Here is a 22,840-nt window from a genome sequence, read left to right on the forward strand (position 1 = left end):
CATGCAAACAGATATAAATAATATCAGTCTGTAATAGCAGTATCATAGAAAAGTGTGAATTTCTCTACAACCACGTTTATCCAGAGATGTACATACAGAGATGAATATAAGAATGTTTTTTTAACTGCCAATCGCCTAAAATATTATACTTACAATTTTCTATAGTAGGAAGCATTGGCAACTTTAGCTGAAGAGTTGTATAACACATCTGACACCAGATACAATCTTGCAATCTGCAATAAAGAACCTTCAAATTAACTCCAGTTTAAATTATCCTGAGAACATGTGCATGTTTCCAGAAAGGATACGAGACAGCCTTTAACTGTCTAGAAGTACCTAATTAGAACTAAGTGTAGCACAGCTATATTATTAATACACATGCTAAGAGGAAATTAGCCCCCTGTTATGCTTGAGGGTACTAACATATTAACACAGTATTACAAAGGAGGAATCACAACATTCTAATTTTAACTGCCTTGTTTGAACAGATCATTATGATGTTTTCAACTTCACAGTAAGGCAGAACATTGTTTACAAGCAAGTCCAGAAAAATTAAAAATATGTAACAAAATTCCAGGAAAAAAGCATATTTAAATCCAAGCCCACCTTTTAGTACCAAACCTCAACATTATCTGAAACTCATGAAATAATGCTGACAAATTACATGCTCATGCTGCTAAGTGAGCTCTTCCCCCCAAAAAACAAGAATGTAGAAAATCTACACACCTTCTTAGGAAGAGGAGTCTTGAGAATGGACAGTGATTCTGTGATGCAGTCAACAATTTCTTCAGCAGCTTCCGCATTATTTAGGCAGAAAACCATTGCATCACCAATATCATTCTTCCGAGGGGTTAATCCCCGGAGAATTTCCTCTAGTTTGTCCCTCTGTCTGAAATAGCAGGAATTTTAACACTTTCAATATAAAGTTAAAGGTACTTTTGGGAATTTTCATTTAATGATGTTTTTTAATTTTCCATCTTTACAAGAAAAGCAATTTTAAATGTTTTTATATTCCATTACCTCAGTTCTTTCAGTGGTTCATGAATTTATGCATCAACGTTACATAAAGCGCAAAAAATTCCCACTCAAGTCTTGACTACATAGAGAAATCAAGGAAAAATAACTGAGAAATACCTAATGCAACACATCAGTTTCTCTGATAAGGTAATTATCTTTTTGGATTTAAGCCTAAACCAAACTGGGTAAATCTAAAGCATTAAAGTAATTTCTGCTACGGAGTAAGAAACACTAGATTCAGAAAGCCAGTAAAAAACAATTACATCATATTTTCCCTGATCTCCATATTTAGAGAACATTCTCAAAAAAGTATCTTTTTGAGACTTTCCAAAAGAAGGTATAAGAAATAAATTGTGAATTAAAGCCTTCAAAACTATGACTGGTATAGTAACTATGCTGAGAAGAATAAAACAAGAAAAAAAATCCATATGCTAATAACAGTTGGAACAACAGCAGCACAAGAAAACCAGGTCTCTATTTCCACTAGCACAGCACACTGACAATTCACAGCAAAGAACTCAGGTGATCTGGCTCTTCCTGCTTATTAACAACTGTTCCCAATTTTAATTCCTGATCAACAGCATCAATAAGTTTAAGATCATAATAACTGTTTATCTCATGAAGTGTTGGGAAAGGTGCTGTATATCCTCACCTACAGACAGCAACAGAAAGTGAGGAAAAGCTCTCTCATCTTCCCAATCCCTTTCAAATTAAGGGTTAGTAAGAACTGGAATGAAAGGACTTGTTGTTCAGTGATGACAAATCTAACCAAACCCAGAACATATTTAGCAACAAGTATGATCAAAACAGACTAACTGAAAAGCACTGAGTTTAAGAGACACTCAGACACATAAATAATACTATGACAAGTATGACAACATTTTAGGGATGATATATTAAAAAATATACAAAAATATTCAATATATATATAAAATATAAAAAAACCCATACAAAAATACACAACAACCACAAGAGGAAAACCAAGCAGATTGGCAACTAAAACATCACTATAAATGGATGGTGGTACATACTCTTCCTTAAGTGCACCCTTCTTGTTTGGTTCCTCCACAAACGCTTCTGTTTCTTGCTCTTCAGACATCCCATGCAAGTATGGATTCAACGGGGGTGGCCTCCAAAACGACCCGTTTTTGAACATACGGAAATCTTCTGTCCTCCACTTGGTTGGAGCATCTCCCTACAAAAAAACCCCAATTTGTATTTTTGTCTTCTTCTAATTCAGTATGCTTGAAGTTATGAATTGTCACTAAAATTCTACTTGCCTGAAGAATTGAATAAAGTTTCCACCTATAATACACATGGGCTGGAGTCTGGTTTTCAAATAAAAACCTAAAGCAAACCACAAAGAAAAGAGATAAAACATATTACAAATCATTGAATGGAAGCAAATTCAAAGGAGGCAATAAAAACAAATAACCAAACCCTGTTCAGAATCCCACCTTAGCCCCCAAGTGAACACCAGACAGCTAAAAACACGAGCACCCACAGCACAGCTGGGCAGAGCATGTGCAACTGTTACACACACACAGTCTGCAAAGCAGAGAGCACAGCTCCACAAAGGCACACCATTTCTCAAAAGTTAAAAGCAGAACAGGGTCAGCAAGAACAACTGTGCAACCTCACAGCAAAGCAGAGGAATCATCAGTGCCAGGAATCACTACAAGAGCAACTGCAACCTCAGCACAAGCGGTGCAGGAGCTTGTAGTTACACAGTTTGGTGACAGATCAAATACTAAATAACATGAAGTTTTCCACCAGTTAAGTTGTCTGTAAGAACACTGGCAATATCTGATGGGGGTATGGGGAGCAAGCAGCCCATTTTTAATGGTCAGGATATTTTGACCTGCATATTTTCTCACTTTATATATAACAATCATAGTGATGCACTTCAAACTTTTTGCAAATAAAGCATTGCTAAAAGGACATGTAGCATTTCCCTGAAAACGTTTTTCAGAGACTGCATTTCACAAGAAAGTTGGAAATTGATCCTTTTTTATTCTATTAATGACAAGAGCTGGAAATTCCCACAACTTCCCTATGTCAGCTGAAGTTTAATCCTATTTGCATTGACATCAAAGAAAAATTACTCCCAGCTCCTGCTAAAGGTTAGAAATCAGGCTCCAGGAAGAGCAGACTTCACATGGAGTTAAGACTGGCTGTTTCGGGGGGGATTTTTTTCTTTTTCTAAAATGTATGCTACTGCTTCCACTGACTTTTCCCTGAGAAAAGTATGTGTTAAATGTCACTTATTTTATATACACAGAAATGTATTTTGTGTGTACAGTATTTTATTTATTTATATGTACACACTAGTAACAACTGGAATAAAAACGCATTCTCCTTTATAAATGGACAGCATAACCATTTGTACAGCTTAAATCTGCTCATAAAGATAGACACAGTAAAAGCAACTCTTATTAGTATTTCAAAAATGCCAAATACTAACACCAGTGAAAACAGTTAGTGCTGTTTCAAGTGAAGCAATGTAATAAGCACCTGAACATGGGGTTGTTGATTTCTCGGTTCATGATCATGGCTTCGAACATGGGCCCTTCCCGAACCACAAACTCTATCATTCGATGGATCAAAGCGAGCAAATTCCTACAACAACAACACAGTTAAAGAAAAATTGATTCAGACCTAACACTATATAAAGCTACACTCCACCTAAGATACTACAACTCTGCAGGAGATTATTTTGCTGTATTGTTAGGAAATCTGTATAAAAGATAAGGTAACATGGAACATATTATAGCTTTGCATCACAGACACGGGCATTCTAAGAATTCAAACATACTGGTGGAGTAAGAATTTAAGAGGAGACCTCTTTCCTGAATTTCCACAGCCTACAACCATCTCTTGCTTAGCAGAAGCCTGATACACACAAAAATGGGCAACTGAACACCAAAGTGTAATTAACTATCAAAAACTAAGCCCTCATCTACATTGTCTAGAAATAAGATTGAAGTGTCAGCTAAAGTTCTACAGGGGAACAAGTGGCTGAACATTATGCTCAAAATAAAACACACATACTTTTGAATATTCAATAGAAACTGCATTCAGTTTTCAAACTATTCAAGTATGAAAGCAAAAGCAAATAGCCTTCTTGATGCCAAGCAAGGCAATGGTTTTATAAAATTTAGATAATTTCCTTTTGGTCAAGACTCAACTATTGGCATAGACCAAAACTGTCTATCATTTCATGTCATACCTTCCCATGTTCCCTCCCTCGTACAACCAAGTGAATCAAATCACAATTAAAAAAAATAAAAATCTGCATCATTTCATTCAGCACTACATCCTGAGACAGGCAAGGAGCGGATGTGAAGTGCACATTTTTCAAGCCCCATCTAAAAATGAAGAATCCCTTCTAAGCATGGTAACAGCAGACACTCATATAAGCTTTATCAAAAATAATGATAACCAGTTTCCACTCCTTTGGGGTTTTTTGGAAACAGGGTCCTGAATTTTCAAAATAGGTTACCTACAAATATCAAAAGCTTCAGAGCTCGTGTCCTTTGAATGTGATGCAAACAAAAAAAAAATACAGATTTTTACATTTTTTAATTTATTTTCTTAGATGCCACAAATGGATTTGGTTCTTTACATTTCTTTAGATTTCTTTTTAGCACTTTTTTAATTATTGAAGTTCAATAACTGCTACATTGAAAAGTTGAAGAATTTTCTATCACTTCTTAGTAATGTGACTATTTTCTACCATGGGTATTCCAAGTTCTGCCACAGATATAATGCACTAGATCAAAAAAAATTCAACTTAAAAATGTTGTAATAGAAACCTGTCCCTGTCATCTGCAAACTTAGTAAATGTTGTTTTAGACCATCTAGCATTGAATCTGCTTTTACCTCAAATATTACACACACAAAAAAAAATATCAAACAGCTATCAGTTGATTTTTCCTCTCCGCTTTTTATAATCCCAGAAACATTGTAAAGAGGACAAAGTCTCAACAATTCTGTAGCCATTTTATTTAAAGCAGTGTTCTCAAAGTTTAGTGTTATATGAACTGTATTTGAAAACATCAGTAAGAAACAAATCTACAATTAGCTTTGAGCTATTACACCATCCCTTTATTTTTAGGCAAGTCCAACGTGATCTTTTCTGGTTTCCGCAGAAAGATGTCACTGGTTTTCATCTAATTTGTCTTTCATCCAGTAAAAAAAAAGTTGTGTAAGAGCAGCTTATGCTTGAACAAGAACATCTGCTTTGTGATGACCTGAGATGTATGAAAACAGATCCAGTACATCCAATATCTGAAAGGGGTTGTTAAATGCGTTTCGGTGTATAAGACATGACTACTTGGAAGCGAATTTCTCAGAAAAACCTCTGATTGTATATACTCAAGGTTTTATGCTTAAAATACTAAGAAGTAAAAAATGATAAAAATGGTATTGAAAATTTTTAACTAAAGGAGAATAAACACATTATCCCACTGAAGTCAGCTGACATTTTTGCATGATGTGATGCACTGTGTAATAGCCTTAGCAATTGTCATTAGCAACTCTGAAAGTCATTACGAAAAGAATAATTAAAAGTATCTTCAAATACAATTCATTTAACATGAGTTCTTATCACACTTTATCATATTTTGAAATACTACAGTAAATAAAATGGACACATCTTTTTCTCTGAAAGCTAATTACTCTGTGAGCACTGCACAGTTTCACAAGTACTTGTTCTATACTCAATGTTTCTCAAATCAAGACTCCTCCTGGCCACACTAATTATTCAAGTCTCTATCCAACAAAAACTGTCTTGTCCTATAATTTCATCAAAAATACTAGTGCATTTGAGCATCTATTGGCAAGTATGTTAATGCACTATAACTAGTTCACAAATCTCTTTCTGCCCCCCCCACACACGCAAAAAAAAGAAAAAAGGGACTTTGTGACAATTAAAACAGTGTAGTAAAAAAACGACAGTTTAAAGTGCATTATTTTAAAATGTCATTTAGCTTAAGTTGGCCAACAAAAAAAAAGGTTTTCAGTTATAATAAAACCACATTTATTGGAGCCGATCGTACCAATGTCTGGTCAAAAACTGTATACTTTCCCAATCCATCCCATGATGTTTTCCTGGTCCCCCGCTGCCGCAGACAGTTCAGCTGGTGTTGCTCACCAAGGCCAATGTCAAAGAGAATTTGGTAATCTTTTGTGCTTCTTTACTTTTAAAACAGTGTTGTGTTCCTATGTTTGGGAAAGGGTTTTAGCTTAACTGAGCAAGAGTATTCCTAGACTAGTGTGAAGGCAGGAGCAGCGCTGGGGACCAAAATAATTCCTTGCAATAATACAAAACTACATTTTCAAGTGACCAAAATTATTAACTGCTGCACATTTAAAAAAAAATAGGAGAAATTAAAAGTGATCTTTAATTGAACTGGTTATAAAACATGTAAGTGAAAAAAAGAAAAAAAAAATTAAAAAGCCCCACAGCTGCATCTCAGTCCTCAGAGGTTTATGCCAGGACTTATGTAGTGTCTGTAAGACAAGCTATTTCACCCTAGTGTTCACTCACAAAATTACCCTGCAACTATCTCTAGTGCTCAAATTAAATGCAAAAGATAATTACTTAAATCTACCCTCACTAAAGAAGAGTTATTAAGATAAGAACAGTAAGACTGTAAATCACACACATTCCTTTCAGGTGTCATGAAAGAACCATTGCTCAGTCAAGCCATTACCTTTTCCTCAACATCACCATTTTTCTTTAAAATTCCGAAGGGGAAATTTTCTATATTTAGATCAGTAATAATAAAGAAAAACATGTACCTTTCTGTTGGGATAACCACTTTGACTATGGCTTGCGACAGAGTCTGTATATGAAGTCACATCAGATAATAAACATAGAATATGTGAGTATTGTTAACAAGTAACAAGCAAAAATATACATATGCAATGAAAATACTACACATCTATCACAAGTTTGCAGGCAATCACTGCTGTGAAGTTATAACTAAGCAATTACACAAAATGCAAAGGTTGTGTCAGCGAACCATAAAGGTTCACTAATTGCAAAGTATCAGAACATTCCTGTCAGAATGTACATTGAGGCACTGAATAGGAACTATGCTGAATATAATTAAGAAAGGAGTTCTTAAGTTTATGAGAAAATTCTAAACTATTTGACTTGGATCACGTTGGTATTACTTTATTCCCAAGTCTTACGGAAAACAGCCCTGACAATTAAGTGTCATTCAAAGAATCAATAAATTCTTACAAATGTAAATCAAGTTGGTTTGTGATTACAAGATACTTACCCTTTTATCAGCTAATATTCCAGAAAAAAAGTTTGAAAACTGACTCCATAAGTAGCATAAAATACTTACTCAATGTCCAGATTAATTACCTTATACACAACATACATCAACTCCTCTAGTGCAAAACTAATGCTACTCAAATTAAAATGTAGGATTTTCTCTAAATAGAACAATTTAGATACCGCAACTTGGCAGCCAAAAAAAGGGGGGGACGTAGGAGAAAAAAATCCAGGGAGCCTGGAGGGGGAAAATGATAGCCAGATTTTAAGCAGCACTAAATTAATCAAGAGCCAATATACTGTCCCCTAACACAGACATGAATCAGAGCTTCGGGAATTAAGTAGGTTCCCTTGGGCTACAGCAGGGAGCCAGTGAGTTTGCAGACTAAGGGCCGCCAGAGTCAGGCTGAACAATGCAAATCTATGAAGCCATTGCAATACTGTCACAGATGTAGTATTTAACAATGAGATATGGCCCAGGGTACTGTAAGTTACCTTCTCAAAATCCTCCTTGTTTTTTGGTGGGGGTAACATTGGAGCATTAGGATTCTTCAATCTCTCCCTGGGCTGGGCGTTAAAAGGCAGTCCTGACGGAGGAGGTGGGAGGGTGTGCTCCATCATGGAAGGCGGAATGTATATGGGATGTGGTGGAATAGGTACAGCTTTGCCCCAACCCAGCTTCATTTCAAACGACATGATCATCTTGCCTGAAAAAGTGAAAGGAAAACAAACCCATCACGTTATAAACTGGCTCTGCATCACTCAAGGTTTCTCCATGTGAGTGCAGCATTTAGGTTGCCTGTCATGGTTTACCTTTCACTTACATGTTTGATTACTGTATCACATCTATCAGACTACAACATGTGCAAATGAAGGCCTAGGACATGAAATGTTTTATTAATCTTCCCCCAGTGTGTGTTCAGGACACTACAATACACTGTTACTCTAGTCTAACAACACTCACCTGCCAGTAAAAAAGACAGTGTAAACTAAAGTCACTGCCAGCCTGGGATCTACTGGAGTTACAGAATATGTATCACTAGTCTGATAAAACGATCTGAAAATGAGCTTACAGTTCCTCCTCAATATTCCTACAAAGATTATTACAGCTCCAAACTGAGAAATCCATTTACCATTTAAATTCTTCAATGCTCTTTCAGCATCTCTCCTGTTCATAAAGGCAACAAAGCCACAATTTCTTTCTCTTGCTCTTTCTTCATCTGTTCTTGGCCACATAATTTTAACACTCGCTAATGGTCCAAAGCGTCCAAATTCTTGACATAACATCTCTTCATTCATCTACACAAAAAAGGTAAAAATTTAGCATTTTGCTACTTTATTTCTATGACATTTGTTCATATTATTGTCCAGTTGTTGAAATTTTAATTTTTTCAGTTTCTTGAAACACAACACTTCATTGATACCTCCCCAGTGCAATCTACTGCAAAAAATAAGAATTTAAATATTGCATTTTTAACTGAGCACACTCAAATTTTTGAGATATGATCCACCTTGCCTGGAGATATCCATGGAAAAACAATTTTAACGGAGCTAATGATTGGTAGTCTAAACCTTAACTTTTGCAGCAATATGTACAGAGCATTTATTTCAAGGAATACTACAAAAAAACTGACCTAGACCCAAACATGCCAGCACTGCATTCCCTGGCTCCAAACTTACCTGTGGATTAATGTTGCCAAGATATAAATTTGTTGTGCTTGGATCTCCAACATCATGTGAACCTGGTGCATAATCATCCAGTACTAAAAGGACAGAGGAAAACAAAAACAAAAAAAAAAAGTCATAATCCCTGCTGTGCATTTAAATGACAACATTAAATTCAGTAAGAAAAGAATCTATATTACCACCAGATGATCTGTTTCTTCTTGAAGGAGCATCCACTGAATAAAAGGAAGAAAAATATGTACCATTTAGTCCACAAATTTTGTAGCCCAAACTAACACCAAAAATAACATCTACTTACTTGAGCGACGCTGCCCATCTGAATCAGACTGGGGTGGTTCAAAACGACTCAATCTACCTTTTGTTTTGTGTCTTTCATCACGCTCCTCTTGTATTCTGCAAAACAAGTTGGATGCAAGTAACAACTTAAAACCATTTTGAAAGTTTTTTTCTATAATTTTGATTTAAACAACTTTAGAATTATGAGAATTCTTAATATGAAATGACAGGTTTGTTAAAAATTTAAAATTGCCAATATGTTTGAACTTCTGTTTCATCAACTGGAATGATTCCAGCTGCATGTTTCCTCATTCATACTGTCAGGGTATTTTATCCTCAAACAGAATTAACTTGATTTGAGAAGCAGTTTGCAAGACCAGAATAAGAACTGTGCTCTGAAAAAGTGACTCCAATTCCACATCCAACTGTCAGAGATCCACTGCCCATTGAGATGACTTCTCAAGATGCACACAACTCTTTAGTGTCTCTTTCTCCTGCTACCTTTTCTAAGGCCACACCCACGGGCACACACAAATGACTATTGCCAGAACATACAGGATTTTGTTTCAGTTTATACCTCTGGGGATAGTACTCAAACAGTAACCATTTGGTTCTTCTGATATGAAGATATTGTGCACCAGGAATACAAGGCTGTCCAGTCAACTCATTCATACCAACGAACAGGCAGCACTGAAGCTCAGATATTAATGACAAAAGCCATGTATGGATTTAAAATGTTGCACTAATTGTTTTCTAATGCATGCAGATTATTTTGTTTTCCATCTTTAACATCAGGATAAATACATGGTACTCAGTTGCACTCAATATATGTGCTACTCTTTCTGTTGTATTACACATTCAAAAGTGAAAGAATCTGCTTTTTGAAGCATTATTCAGTTTGGTTTTAATGTTACACAAGTTAAAGTGCATCTCTAGACTTCAATTACAACTCTTATTTCTGCATTACCACAACAGCTCAACCTCATATTCCTCTGGATATACTTTAGACACACTGATAAAACCTATTCTTCCCAAGTCTGACAGATATTTCAAATTCCCCCCAGTCTCTGCTCCCTCCCTGTACTGGGTTTGGGGGACAGGTTTTGGTACTGGGGGGTTACAGGGGTGACCTCTGGCAGAAGCTGCCAGAAGCTTCCCCTGTGTCTGACAAAGCCAAGCCCAGGCAGCTCCAAGGCGGACCCAGTGCTGGCCAAGGCCAAGTCCATCAGCAATGGGAGTAATTATGTGTTAATTAAGTTATTTCACAAGCATCTGGGGGAAAACAAAATAAAAACCTTCAGGAAACAGCTCTGCACGAATGATCCCAAATACTGTCTGTAAAACAAGGCAAAAACCTTGGATCTTCTTTATTTACAGTAAAAACTAGTCAAACTTACTGCTTTAATTCTTCTTTAAAAAGTTCCAAATTACTCTTTTTCTTTTCCTTCTCTCCTTTCTTCAATGGCTAAAATTAAAGATATATAAGACAACATTTCAGAAGACAAAATGAACAAAATTAAAAACCATAAGTATATAACAAAACTTTAGATAATTTCCATGCATATTTTACCCACAGCTTTCAAACGAAGTAAACTACAGGAGAAAAAAAAAACCAAAACAAAACACCAACCAAACAGACTTGAAAACATTCAGACTGAGTGCTATCAAACACAAAGCTAGAAAATATAAAATTAAGGATAGTTTAAACTAAACTTTGTTACTTCTCATTCTTAAAATGCAGCATGTGTGATCTAACACTCTCTACAACATCCAAATTTAAAATAACTGAAGTATTTTGTCAGTTTGTTCCACTTGGAAGTTAAGATGCTAATTAGGCTCCTAGCAATCTGTCATGCTCTAATTAATTTGATGGATGTGTGTACATATATATGTAAATTATTTTACATATATATATATATATTCAATTATTTTATCCACAAACATTCTATTTGAAAAGAATTTCCTTCTCTTGCTTCCTTTTGGATGTAAATACAATCTGAATAAACAGTTACTCTAAATGGTTCAAGATCCTCAGAAAAAACTCTTGAATGACAAAGAATATGGATACTGCAATAGTACTTTTCTTTAACAGTAATATATGTTCCTTAACTAACTCATGTGAAATTTTATCTTCAACAACATTGCTTTCATATAACCAAATTTAAATGAAAACGTTTCCAATAGGCAGACATACAAAATATTTATTGTGTTACACACTACATCTTTGGAAAAACTGGACTTCCTACTCACCCCAGGCAAAGTTGTTTGTTTGTTTTTGTTTTTGGGGAGGGTCTGCCAAATAAATAAAATCATTTTTACCTCATTATCTTCAATCACCATTGGACAAGTGAGGGCAAGTGAGTAAACTGATTGCATTACTTCATAAGTATTTATGACAAGTTTGAAAAGCAGTAATATTCTTACAGTACAAACACTTGCATACGACAGAACAGAGCTCAGCATAATAAAAAAATGCTACAATTCATCCCTGCAACTGTAGAGCTTTACATACAATGAAAATCAAAACTGCCATCCAGTATTACCCCACTAGTCTAAAACTGAGAGTTGTTTAAAGCTGGAAGGAGGTTGGGATGAAACTGCCCACAATTATCACATTACATCTCATTTCCCACCCTAACAGGCAGCATGGTACATGTTTCACTTAAGCTTTAAAATTGTAGTAAGTTCTATCAAAAGACTTTAAGACAACCAAGACATTCATTACACATCTACAGCAGTAACAGTAATCATATGTAATTATCACTTGACTCGAAGACCATGTTTGTTCATAATATTTCCATTATTTTTTATGATGAAATCTTCATTTACAAGAAAAATAAACTATCAAACCATGCAGAAGACAAACTAAATTAAATAAAAACAAGGTGTTCAGCTTCAAAACTGTGCAAGTTCTACAATTTATTTGTACAACTCAAAGAGGGACTTCTAAAGAGACTTCTCAAATTTCGCCACAAAAAAAAAAATAAATCAAAGAACCTCATCAAGAAAACCTTGGATTAATGCAAAGGTCAAATTATTTTTTGGGTTTAAGCTAAAAAAACCTAAAACCAGATGGCAGCAAGAACTGCTTCTGAAACTTCAGAAATTCTCAGGGCTGAAGATGCTGTTCCTTTCCAACAGTCACTAAATTAGCACCCCTGAGAAGTCTGTCCCAGTTACCAGGAACACAGCACAAACCTGGAGCAGCCACATGGCCGGGCAGTACCAGGTGCATCCTGCTGGACACAGGGCTCCTGGGCCTCTGCATTTCACCACCTTCTTATCTGCCATGGCATTAGGCACAGCAAAATGTCCACCTTCTTTCAGTATGTGATAAATGCAGGTAAAGCTACTCTGCAAGATCACACGGCCCTTTTTCTAAGCAATTCTAAATATTTCAGTGTGGGGTTAATATTCAAGCAAGAAACTTACAGGCTTTTTGGTTTCGATCATGAGGAGGGATGGAGGCTTCTCGTTGGATGGCTGACTTGGTTGATTTTTTTGATCTGAAAATCGTGACGAAGGCTTATAGATTTTACCCCGTTTTTCATCTGTTTCATGCTCCTCTGAAATTAAAGGCAAATTAAAAGCAAATTTTACTAACGAATGCTGCACAACACTGTTCATTAGAAAGAAGGCTGTTCTTCAGTCTCGGTCATTCAATCCAATATATAATTTTATTTAAAAAAGAGATAATAGGAACTTTACATAATTTAACATCTTTTAATATGAAGAAAAAGAGCAAAGATTAGGTATTTTAAAACAAAGCATTTTTTCCTCTTAAGTTTAAAAGACAAGTCACGTCACTGCCCACCTAAGTGAGTCAAAGCATAGAGCAGATTTTAGCATTAAGCTTTCTTTTCTGCTTCTGATGTAACATACCAATTTTAAAATGCAATTCAAAGCCAATCTCCATCTCTACTCAAAGCCAAATGACCCACCACCCCCAAAAAAGGATTAGTTATACCTTTAGATGCATTAACGATTCCTCCTCTTACAAATGTTTTCACTTTACCACCATCACCTCCTTCAAAGGCAGCTAGGAATTCTTCATAAATTTCTGCAGCAGCCTTCTCATCCTCCTACACAGCAAATGTTCATCTATTTACTATCATTGCAGAACAACCTTCACTAGACAGTTACTCTTAAATTAGCTATGTGACAATCCTTTTTATTTTCTAGAATTCAAGCTACAAACGGCATCAAAGCAGGTTCAATTTTAGGCAATTCAAATTTCTGAGAAATGTGGGAAGAACACGACACAGAAGACACAAAGCCAGTAAGGCCTCCAATATGACTGTTCCCTCACAAGAGTTTACACAGCAATTTAACATTCAAAAGATGCCAAATAGAAAAGCTCTTATCAAAGACCAGCATTATGAGCCTGGAGCTTTGCTGACCTCAGCAGGAGAGAACAGTGCCCATTCCATCCTACCCATCACAATCAACCCACGTGGCCACAGATCAACAGCAGGATCACCTTTCTGTATTCCCCAGAGAACAAGTTACTTCAGTGACTTAAGCTGAGACACTGAATTTAGCACTGCCATGATCTTTAGGCCAGTATTTCCAACAACCTGGTAGGAGATAAGCCACTGAAATACAGTATGAGTTGTGTGTGTAAAGTTCAAAGCCCAGTATTTCCAAAACTTTCACCTTACCAACCACCAGCTACATATTTCTAAAATTTGGACATTCCTGAGTAATCTAAAATGCAGCATCAAATTTTAAGATTTGTATTAACTCTAAATAAAGCCATTAGACAAAATTATGTTTAACAGAATAACAAGCATGTGTACTGAACCTATTTCAAAGATGACAGGTACTCTTTCAAATTACTGAAATTCAGTGACAGAAAGCAAATGAAGAACAGAGAATTATTCAAGGTGATGGCTGTCCCCATTTTTGAGCAATATAACAATCAAAAGATTACTGTAATTCCTATTTCAGGAAGCCAGAGAACTTGATTTCTCACACAGAAGGAAAGAGTAAGCCTCTCTCTATCTTAATGCCATGGATACCAGAAACAAATTAAACATGTAAAATACAATTCACTCTCATTCTTTGAGAGCTACAGTTAACAAAATAAAGGTATTTGGAGGTAAAGCTGGTTGCAACCTAAAAGCAAATTTATTTCAGTTCTGCATACAAAGTAAAATTTTCACTGTACACCATTACCTTCTTTTTCAATTCTTCTTGCTCCTTCTTGCTCAGAGTCCGTTTGGCAGCACTCATTTTGCCAATACTGAAGGCTTTAAGTTTACTTTCCATTAGAGGCTGCAAAAGGAGTCAGAAAACAGACATTAAACTGTTTACAAAACAGTTAAAATAATGATACTGTTGACCTTGATCTGGACCAGTAACTTAAATAAAACAAAGAAAAGGCTTCCTGTACTTATCTCTGAAGTTGTTATTACCTAATACAACTAAAACCAATTAAATCTATTGGGTTTAATAAGGAAGCTTCTGATAGACCCATTCAAACACAGCTGAAATCTGAAGGGCACTTGCTGTTAGAACCTGGAGATCTTATCCCTATGGAAGGCAGTTAATAAACCTTCAGAAATACATGCTTTGCACGACAGTACCCTTTTGATCATTGCAGTTTCTGAAAAACAAAACCAAAAAGCCAACGGAAAAAGAAAAGTTCTAAAAGCATTACTGACTATTTTTGCCAGAATCATGTTTGTGCAAGGCTGAACAGGTGTAATGGAACAACAAACTGGATGCTAAATTTCAGTTGTGCTTCAAGGTAAAATGCTTGAAGAAGAAAATGCATTCTAGAGGTTTTCAGCTACTAGGTAAATAAAACAAAAGACCTCCCATTCAACTCCTAGATTCTTTTGAATTTTTTTCCAAAACCCTGATGAAGGAGCACTATGTGTAACAGTAATTTCTGGAGTATGGAATTAAAATTCTTAAGATTTTATTCAGGGAGTTAACAGCCAGTAAAGTGTCAAGAGAAGAAAGACAGCAGGATGAAAAGCATGTTCCAAAGACATGGGTAATGGGAAGTAAAAACAGAGAGATGATAAGAAACTTCTCCGGAAATTCCAAGTTTAACACAGCAATTCATAAAGAATCAGCACAAGAACAAAGACCCACAGGAGCAAAACATAAGCTATCAGCCTCATCTTCAAAATATCTGTAGTGCTCTTACACAGTGCACAGTGATGCTTAAAATTACCCTTTTTGCAATGACAGGTCTTAAAAAAAAAACCAGCTCAATAAAACATCAAGACAAATCAGGTGAACAACTCAACTGTCATATTACGAGAAAATTTCTGACACCAACTGCAAAGAGTTTCCTCGAGGAACAACTTTCTTTGTAAAGAGTTTTACTTCTAGTATCAGCTTCCTAGTAGAAATTTTTTTACATAAAAAAGCACAATGAAAAACAAGCTGAAATATCTCCAGTTTATAATCCTTGCTTAGTATCACAAACACCTCTTAGATCTCTGCCAAGCATATTACCAAACAGCTCACATTTCTTTGAGAAGTGTTCCCTGCTTCATCACTGAAAGGAAAGCTATCAGTTACAAATGAATGCAGCCTTGTTTGTGAAGTTATCTGGTTTATGACACCATGTTTGTCAACATGAGCTGCTGAGACAGTTTTATCAGAAGCTTTTAATGCATCTGTGTGTTTTTAAATTTAATAAAATCCAGTTTTCCAGTTGTCTGAGAAACAGCTTATATTTCAGTCTGACAAACAATATACATACAACCTTGGCAAACATGGGCATATGGCACAGCACTGCCGACAGAACAAACACCACACTCCTACCCAAGGCTTATCCTGGCATCAGAACATAATCTCTCCCATTAATGTTACAGGATACCTGCAGGTCAGCCACGTGAATGTATGTTCCAGTGACATACAGGAAGCAGCTGTGAGATAAAAGAGTTCTGGCACTAAAGATCTCCTCGGTTTTGGAAGGGTCTCAGGAATAAAAAACAAACCAAGACCTTCGAAGTGGCTGGAGCAATATAAAGTTAATAGGATTGAACTGATGTTAGTTAGATTCCAGCAGGCAACTGTAACATTATTATTACCCATTTACAGCTTCACAGAACTCCTAACAATAGAACTATACAAAACTTGAAGGCCTTCCTCCTTCAAAAAATGGAAAAAAAACCAAGAAAAGGGTAAAGCAAATGACAGAAGCAAAGAAACAACTTGCAGCTGAGTAATCAAATATCTGTATGACAGCAAACTCCTTAAACAGAACACTGCATTGACTGTGAAGTGGCACAAAGTACTGAAGTCCCAGTTCCTTCAACAGCACAAAACATTCAAAAGAGATTTTAGGGTAATTTTCCAAATTGTAGCAAGTAAAGCAAATCAATAAAATGACCTACTTCTTTAGGAAATATGTCTGCTATCACCACTTGAATAATGCTACCTTACAGGCAATTTAACAGCTGGTAATTGACTTTTGCATACACAAAATCAAACTGAAATTTTGAAGAAAATCCAAACCACAGAATGAATTGTCTGGTTTTAACTTTCTGTTTGGCTCTTCCTGCCTATTTTCATTTTAGCTCAGAAATAGATGGGTCTTCATGCAAAATGCCAACCCTACAACCAGGCAAAGGTCTCTCTACTCAGGGGGTAGGGGGTGGGGTGGCCAGTGAGATCAGGGAATTTCTCTAACCTTTTGCTCTAAGTGTATTCCATCAGAAAGCAAAATAAAGGATGGAATTAGGGCCATACTAACTCACCTTTGAGAAGCCAACTGTATGCAAAAAGGCTCTTCGATATCCTGACTCTTACACTGATCATCTCTTATTTTCAGCTATTCCTCAGTGTAAGAGACAAACCTACAGAGAGTCCTTACAGCTCCTTCCTGTCCAAGGATCTATTCTGAATGCAATACTGCAGCACAGCTTCCTACACTGCTGGTTGTTTTGAAAGTTTCAAGGAATATTTTTAAACATGAAAATCAATGGTTCATTTGCAAACACCTACAGGTTACATATCCAATGCACCAGGCTCTGCCTGCAGCAAGGAGTTTTCTTTAAAAACAGGCCTATTTTGAGTTTGTGGGTTTCACTGGAATTTTGGTTTTGGTTTTTTGTTTGTTTGTTTTAAAATATTTTGGACTTACATGTGAATCAGCAGATCCAGTGGTGTGTACTGCATCTGGCCCCCTGCCCTGAAGAGAGAATGAAGAGCAGGTGAGGCACAGAACAAGTAACAGACAAACAACCTCAGGGCTTTTTTATTCAGTTCCCTGAATGTGATTTTCATTTCAATTTCAACATCCAAATACACAAGAACAAAGATATATTTAATGTATTTTAATGATATATCTGAACAGGTCACATCAGGAACAATGTCAATATAAGGTAAATAAGGTATTAAAGATAGACTGTTCTTGTTACCACTAAAAACATCTAAATTTCCACAGTTGGATTTTATAAACACACCACTAACAGCACTATAAGGAAAAAAAAAAGTTGGTTACATTGCATCTGCAAGAACTGCCATTAAAGGCTGTTAAAGATTACATCAAGTGCTTGATTACTTTTTGCTTACTATAAATAATTTCCAAACTGATCTTAGTATATTGTATACAGATGGAAGCTGGCCACCTCAGGAACACTAATTTAAGTCCAATTTGTGAGTATGTACTAACTGACATTATTGCTTTACACTGTAAACCAGCATATACAAAATCAGGTTTTTAAATGAGCTTAACTGATGGAGAACACACTTTTAAATTATGTAATGCCCAAATCCCAGAAAACTGATATAACAAATCCCTCAATGATATAACATCTACTATTAACACATTACTGCCTGATGCACAATTCATATCTCAATTGCTTTTTAAGTCAAAATAAAAGATTTCCATTAGCTGAAATCTTTCATTAGTTACAGAACATCAGCAATTCTCCTTGTTACCAGGAACTTACAGTTTCTACAGAAATAATAACATATGATGCTCATCTCCAGTCTTCCAAAACGAACAAGCAGGAAATGCTACTCTAGAAAATAATCTACTAGACCTTGTTTTCATTTTGCATCCCTATTCATCAGCTCAGGCATTTCTCTTTCAATAAGTACATTCCTATGTTTTACAGTAAAACCAACTTAGAAAAAATGGTCTGCAACAAAAAGCACTTCAACAACAAGAACTAAGTCCACAAAGGTAAAGAGCAACACAAAGATACAGCCCTCATATGGGAGAAGCAAAAGTCTCCTAGGAATACGTCTGAAGGTCTTTTAAGAAAAAGAGAGGTAGGAAGAAGCAAACAGAAGAAAACAACTCTGTCTTACTCTCAAAGACCTCCCAAATCCACTTTCCAGCAACATCATACATGGCTCACAAAGCACATCTTTGCAGAGAATAAAAAGTTCACATGTACCAGTAGCAGTTCTCTAAAATACACATGGAAGCAAATATCACAAGCATCTTTTACTAACAAACACCACTTCCCACAAACTTTTCCTCTGTACTTGGTGCTGGATTTTTTTGTGATTCAAAACTGCCTGTGGCCCTCAGATCAGTAATCTGTTATGCACAGTTACATATATGGAGCTTACAGAAACCTGTCCTCCCCCGAGAGTTTATCAGTGTATAGCACATCATCACACAGATAAAAGACACTGTGCAAAGGAATTTCAGAGCACGAAAACTGCATTCTTCCTGCTGCCACCCTGCGGCAACCAACACAGCAGCTACAACTCACCCTTACAAAAACAATTTCAGACCTGCAGGTAAAAATCCCAATCACAAAAGGCAGTGATACAATGCTCTCTGCCTTAGTGCACTGACAGAGTGGAGACAGAGCACTGCTCAGGGAAAGGAGGTTGTTTGGCAAGAGCAGAATGGAATGACCATTTCCTGATTCTCCACAGCTGTTTAGTTTACAGAAGTTTTGGAAAGCAACACCTCCCAACAGAGGTGGGTGCTGAAGGTGCTTTTAGGGAGGACAACAGACAAGGCATCACACAGAGTAACAACGAGTATCAATGCTCAGTACAACAGCACAATTCCTGAGGAAGAACATAGAAAAAAGTAACAGACACTAAATCTGCTTCTCCAGCAACAAGCAGATGATGCTACTCAGAAAGGCTTCAGTGCCTGGCAGCACACAGAGATTCTGCAGGAAAGCAGGCCAAAGATAAAAAAGTCTGGAAGTCACTGGGAGTGCAGTGATGCTTCCCAAGCCACCTGCAGGGACCAGGGCACTGTGGAGCCACTCCAAACATCAGCTGAGCAGCAGAATTAAGGTGCATTCACAAAAATTCTAAAAGCTATTTTAGCTTTCAGACCAACTTTATCCCACAGCAATTAGCAGCTTTGGAGAGCCACATTATTCTCCTCCTTCAACAGTTCTTATTTTTAAAGTCTTTTCTTCCCATCTATAAATTTAGTTCTACCTTTAATACTGCTGCTGACCATCTCAGCAACTGTACTGACAAAGCACAAGATGACAAGATTCTTCACAAAATTACACGTTGCTATCTGTCAGTTGCTAAATAGCAGTTATTAAAAAAACCCACAAATTCTCGCAGCACTGCATTTTGTATCCATCTGCACCCTTGAGGAAAGGGGTGATTTTGTTTCCCTAAGAGTTACAGCAGCTGCACTGACTCAGCGGGATCAGTGTCTTCCTAACACTCACCAAGGGTAGGATTTCAGATGACGTTGCCCACCTGTGTTGAAATCTGGAACGGAATTGTTTTTTCTGTTCTGTTAAGTAGCTCAATTAAATTTCACTGCTGAAAGAAAGATATCCAAATTTCTGTCCTGCACCTGATGAGACGTGAGCACAGCTCCTCCATGTTCAGAATACCGACACAAAAGGGTGGCAACTCCACCTTTCAGTCACTGCCACCATAAACAACTGGCAAAAGTCTTATTCCCACTTCGCTGCATCTACCACTTTGCATGAAACCTATCCTTATTTAGTTTTTTTCCTAAACCAGACTATTTTACAGATAAATCACTTTTTCCATCACTTTCACTCTGCAGATTTCCCAAATGCCAGTCCTGGAGCTCAGGTGGCCCAAAGTTCCATTCCTGAGCCCAGCCAACTTTACTCAACCTCCAAGAGAAAAAAAAAAACTTCAAAGAACAATATAGATGAAATTTATGAACTCCTACAAAAATGCCAAAGCAGAGTCTTCTCTCAGATTCTGATGTTTATATTTTCTTCCAGCTTCATGGAAGCTTCCAAAGAAAACAGAGAACTGCTCTCCCACATCTTCCTTCCTGCCCACAAATCCAGCTCTTTACAGTTTCTCCAACTTCAACAACCTCTTGGTAAAGCTGGCATGCTCCTGTTGTTACACAAATATTTAAAATATGCTGTATAAAATAAATATTTTTAATTAATTAATACTGATGTCATTTAGTAAAACAACAGAGCACAAAAGCTGCCAATAAAACCCTAGAGACAATGTGTGGCCTTCCAAATGCTGAATGGTATTTTTGCAACTGTAATGGCTACAACTTAAATAAAAGCCCCTCCTTGCAAGAAGCAACAGCTTCAGGGTAAAGTTTTTAGAGAAACTGGTGTAAGACAGCCCTGCCCTGTTTCAACACCTTCCACTGATCCTGCCCCGAGTATGGGCAGCTGGTCATTGAACTGGATCACTGTTCCTGATCTAACTGATCACCCAGGAAAGGGAGAGATGAGGAGGTTCAGCCAAACCAGTTTCTAACTAATAGCAGGCTCCCCTCCAAATCAGTTAAAGAGGACATTAGGGAGAAGGAAAGTAGCTGGAGCTGGGACTGTGTCAGCACTGACAGCAAGGAAAAGCAAATGGAATCACAGCTTAAATTAAGATGTTAAAATCCAGCAAAAGGAGGTTTCCTTTCCCTAACTCTCTAGAAAACAAATGCCTGAAAACACCTGCAAATTATGTTATGGCTAATCTATTTAGTCTTTACAGTTACTGGAATAATGCATATCAGTGTTATTCCCTATTTAAATAGCCCTAACTTGCAGACACAAAGGTAAACAGAAAATGGTTTTCTCCAAAGCACTTGCAAGGAATAGTATCCATCAGAACATTAAGCTCAGATGAACAGGTACATTTTTTAGAATGAAAGAGGCAAAAGTACAGTTTGGTCCAAGTGGATTATTTCTTCTGCACACGGCAGCCAATTTGAACAGCACTATATATAAGAGTAGTGGACATGCAATATAGTTTCTATTCTCAGAAGATAAAATAAGAAAATGGAAAAGTCACTGAGCAGCTAAAATGTCATTACATAAAGATAATAACTGAACATAATCTGTATCTGCCATTTGAAAATCATGTCCTACACTGACATTCTATGCAGTCCTCAGCAATCTCTATTTTCTCCCTAATTATTCTTCCTCCCTATTTAGATTTCTGGAAATCTCGAGTACGTATCCTGCTATTCTGATCTCTGAGTGCCAAAGGAAGAGATGATGCTTTCACAGCATATTCCACACTGGAGACTCTCAAACTTATTTAGCAGCTGACAGGACCACACAAGGCAGCTGCCACCACAGCCACACAGGCAGTGGGGGATTCTGAACCTGCACCATCTCCAGGGATGTTTTTCAAACAGTGAATCAATCAGATAATGCCTGACTTAAAAAAACCTCGATTTTACACTATAAATCAAAGTAACTGGCTTAAATTCAGTACCTGAACACTAAGAGTGAAGAACAAAGACCAAGTGTTCTGAAGGGAAAAAACTCTATTTTATTTCAGGCACTAGGTCACAGTTCTTTGTAGAGCACAGAAAATGAAAGGTCACTGTGTCTTCCCAGGAGGTAACTAGAAGCCAGCAAAGGCACATCTTGGAATTGCCACTGAAACACATCTATGAAATCTACAGGTCATATTTGTTTTGCAAGTACAATTACTCTTACAACTTGCAAACACAATGCACCAAAAGAAACGAAGCCTACAACTTCAATATTGATATGTCCCTAAATGAAGTCTAAAATTATTTTAAAAAATCAAAATTTTTGATAAATAATTACTTTAAGAAATTGAGCAAAGTGGTTATTTGCTTAATTGTTAAACCATTTTCATACAAGCTCAACTAAAAATACACATTTGTATCCTTGTGTCAATAAATTAATTACCAAAAAAAAAAAGGATATTACTAATTCCAGTACTGTTACGTCATACTTCTTTCTGCAGACCTCTGAGAAGTATCTCTATGGATATACATATCCAGACACTCATGGAATGACAAAACAAAAGGTACCAACACACCATCCCACCCACTGAGATTTCCCAAGATGTATTTTTCCAGAAATAAATCCCAAGAGCTAAGCATGTCTTATTTTATCTCACTTCTCAATAGAAACATTCTTATGGATCCAGGTATGTACTATCCTTATTTTCTTTGGCACATAAAATAATATTGACAACAAGAAACAAGTAAGATCTAGAATGTAAAGCAGGGGGAAAATACTACTGAAACACAGCCTGGACATCTGGAGGAGTGGGAAACTGGGGTGAGGGGGAAGTGTATGAGGGTGGAAAGGCAGGGACAGCACACCCTTAACAGGCCCTGACTGATGAACACACGTCTGACCCCACATTCTCTCACTGTCCTGCTGA

General features: G+C 36.7%; 1 protein-coding gene across 7 annotated transcripts in view; it reads right to left on the reverse strand.

Moving 5' to 3' along the window:
• U2SURP (U2 snRNP associated SURP domain containing) overlaps positions 1 to 22,840 on the reverse strand; it is a 42,650-nt gene that overhangs the window by 18,240 nt on the left and 1,570 nt on the right. The window contains exons 2-18 of one of the 7 annotated variants that reach the window (XM_051782033.1): positions 17,382 to 17,429; positions 14,450 to 14,548; positions 13,239 to 13,353; positions 12,704 to 12,837; positions 11,522 to 11,563; positions 10,669 to 10,736; positions 9,294 to 9,388; positions 9,175 to 9,210; positions 8,990 to 9,072; positions 8,443 to 8,608; positions 7,805 to 8,016; positions 6,823 to 6,866; positions 3,532 to 3,636; positions 2,298 to 2,364; positions 2,049 to 2,212; positions 727 to 889; positions 154 to 233 (exon numbers count right to left, since the gene is read on the reverse strand). In XM_051782033.1, coding sequence (XP_051637993.1) covers positions 154 to 233; positions 727 to 889; positions 2,049 to 2,212; positions 2,298 to 2,364; positions 3,532 to 3,636; positions 6,823 to 6,866; positions 7,805 to 8,016; positions 8,443 to 8,608; positions 8,990 to 9,072; positions 9,175 to 9,210; positions 9,294 to 9,388; positions 10,669 to 10,736; positions 11,522 to 11,563; positions 12,704 to 12,837; positions 13,239 to 13,353; positions 14,450 to 14,548; positions 17,382 to 17,429 — 1,721 coding nt within the window. Of the gene's footprint in view, positions 1 to 153; positions 234 to 726; positions 890 to 2,048; positions 2,213 to 2,293; positions 2,365 to 3,531; positions 3,637 to 6,822; positions 6,867 to 7,804; positions 8,017 to 8,442; positions 8,609 to 8,989; positions 9,073 to 9,174; positions 9,211 to 9,293; positions 9,389 to 10,668; positions 10,737 to 11,521; positions 11,564 to 12,703; positions 12,838 to 13,238; positions 13,354 to 14,449; positions 14,549 to 17,381; positions 17,430 to 22,840 lie in introns of those variants that run through there. The other 6 variants (XM_051782035.1, XM_051782034.1, XM_051782036.1 and 3 more) reach the window with 6 other exon arrangements.

Source organism: Manacus candei, unplaced genomic scaffold (genome assembly GCF_025592945.1).
Source record: "Manacus candei isolate 608988 ecotype Guabito, Panama unplaced genomic scaffold, ASM2559294v1 h1tg000015l, whole genome shotgun sequence".
Taxonomy (NCBI): domain Eukaryota; kingdom Metazoa; phylum Chordata; class Aves; order Passeriformes; family Pipridae; genus Manacus; species Manacus candei.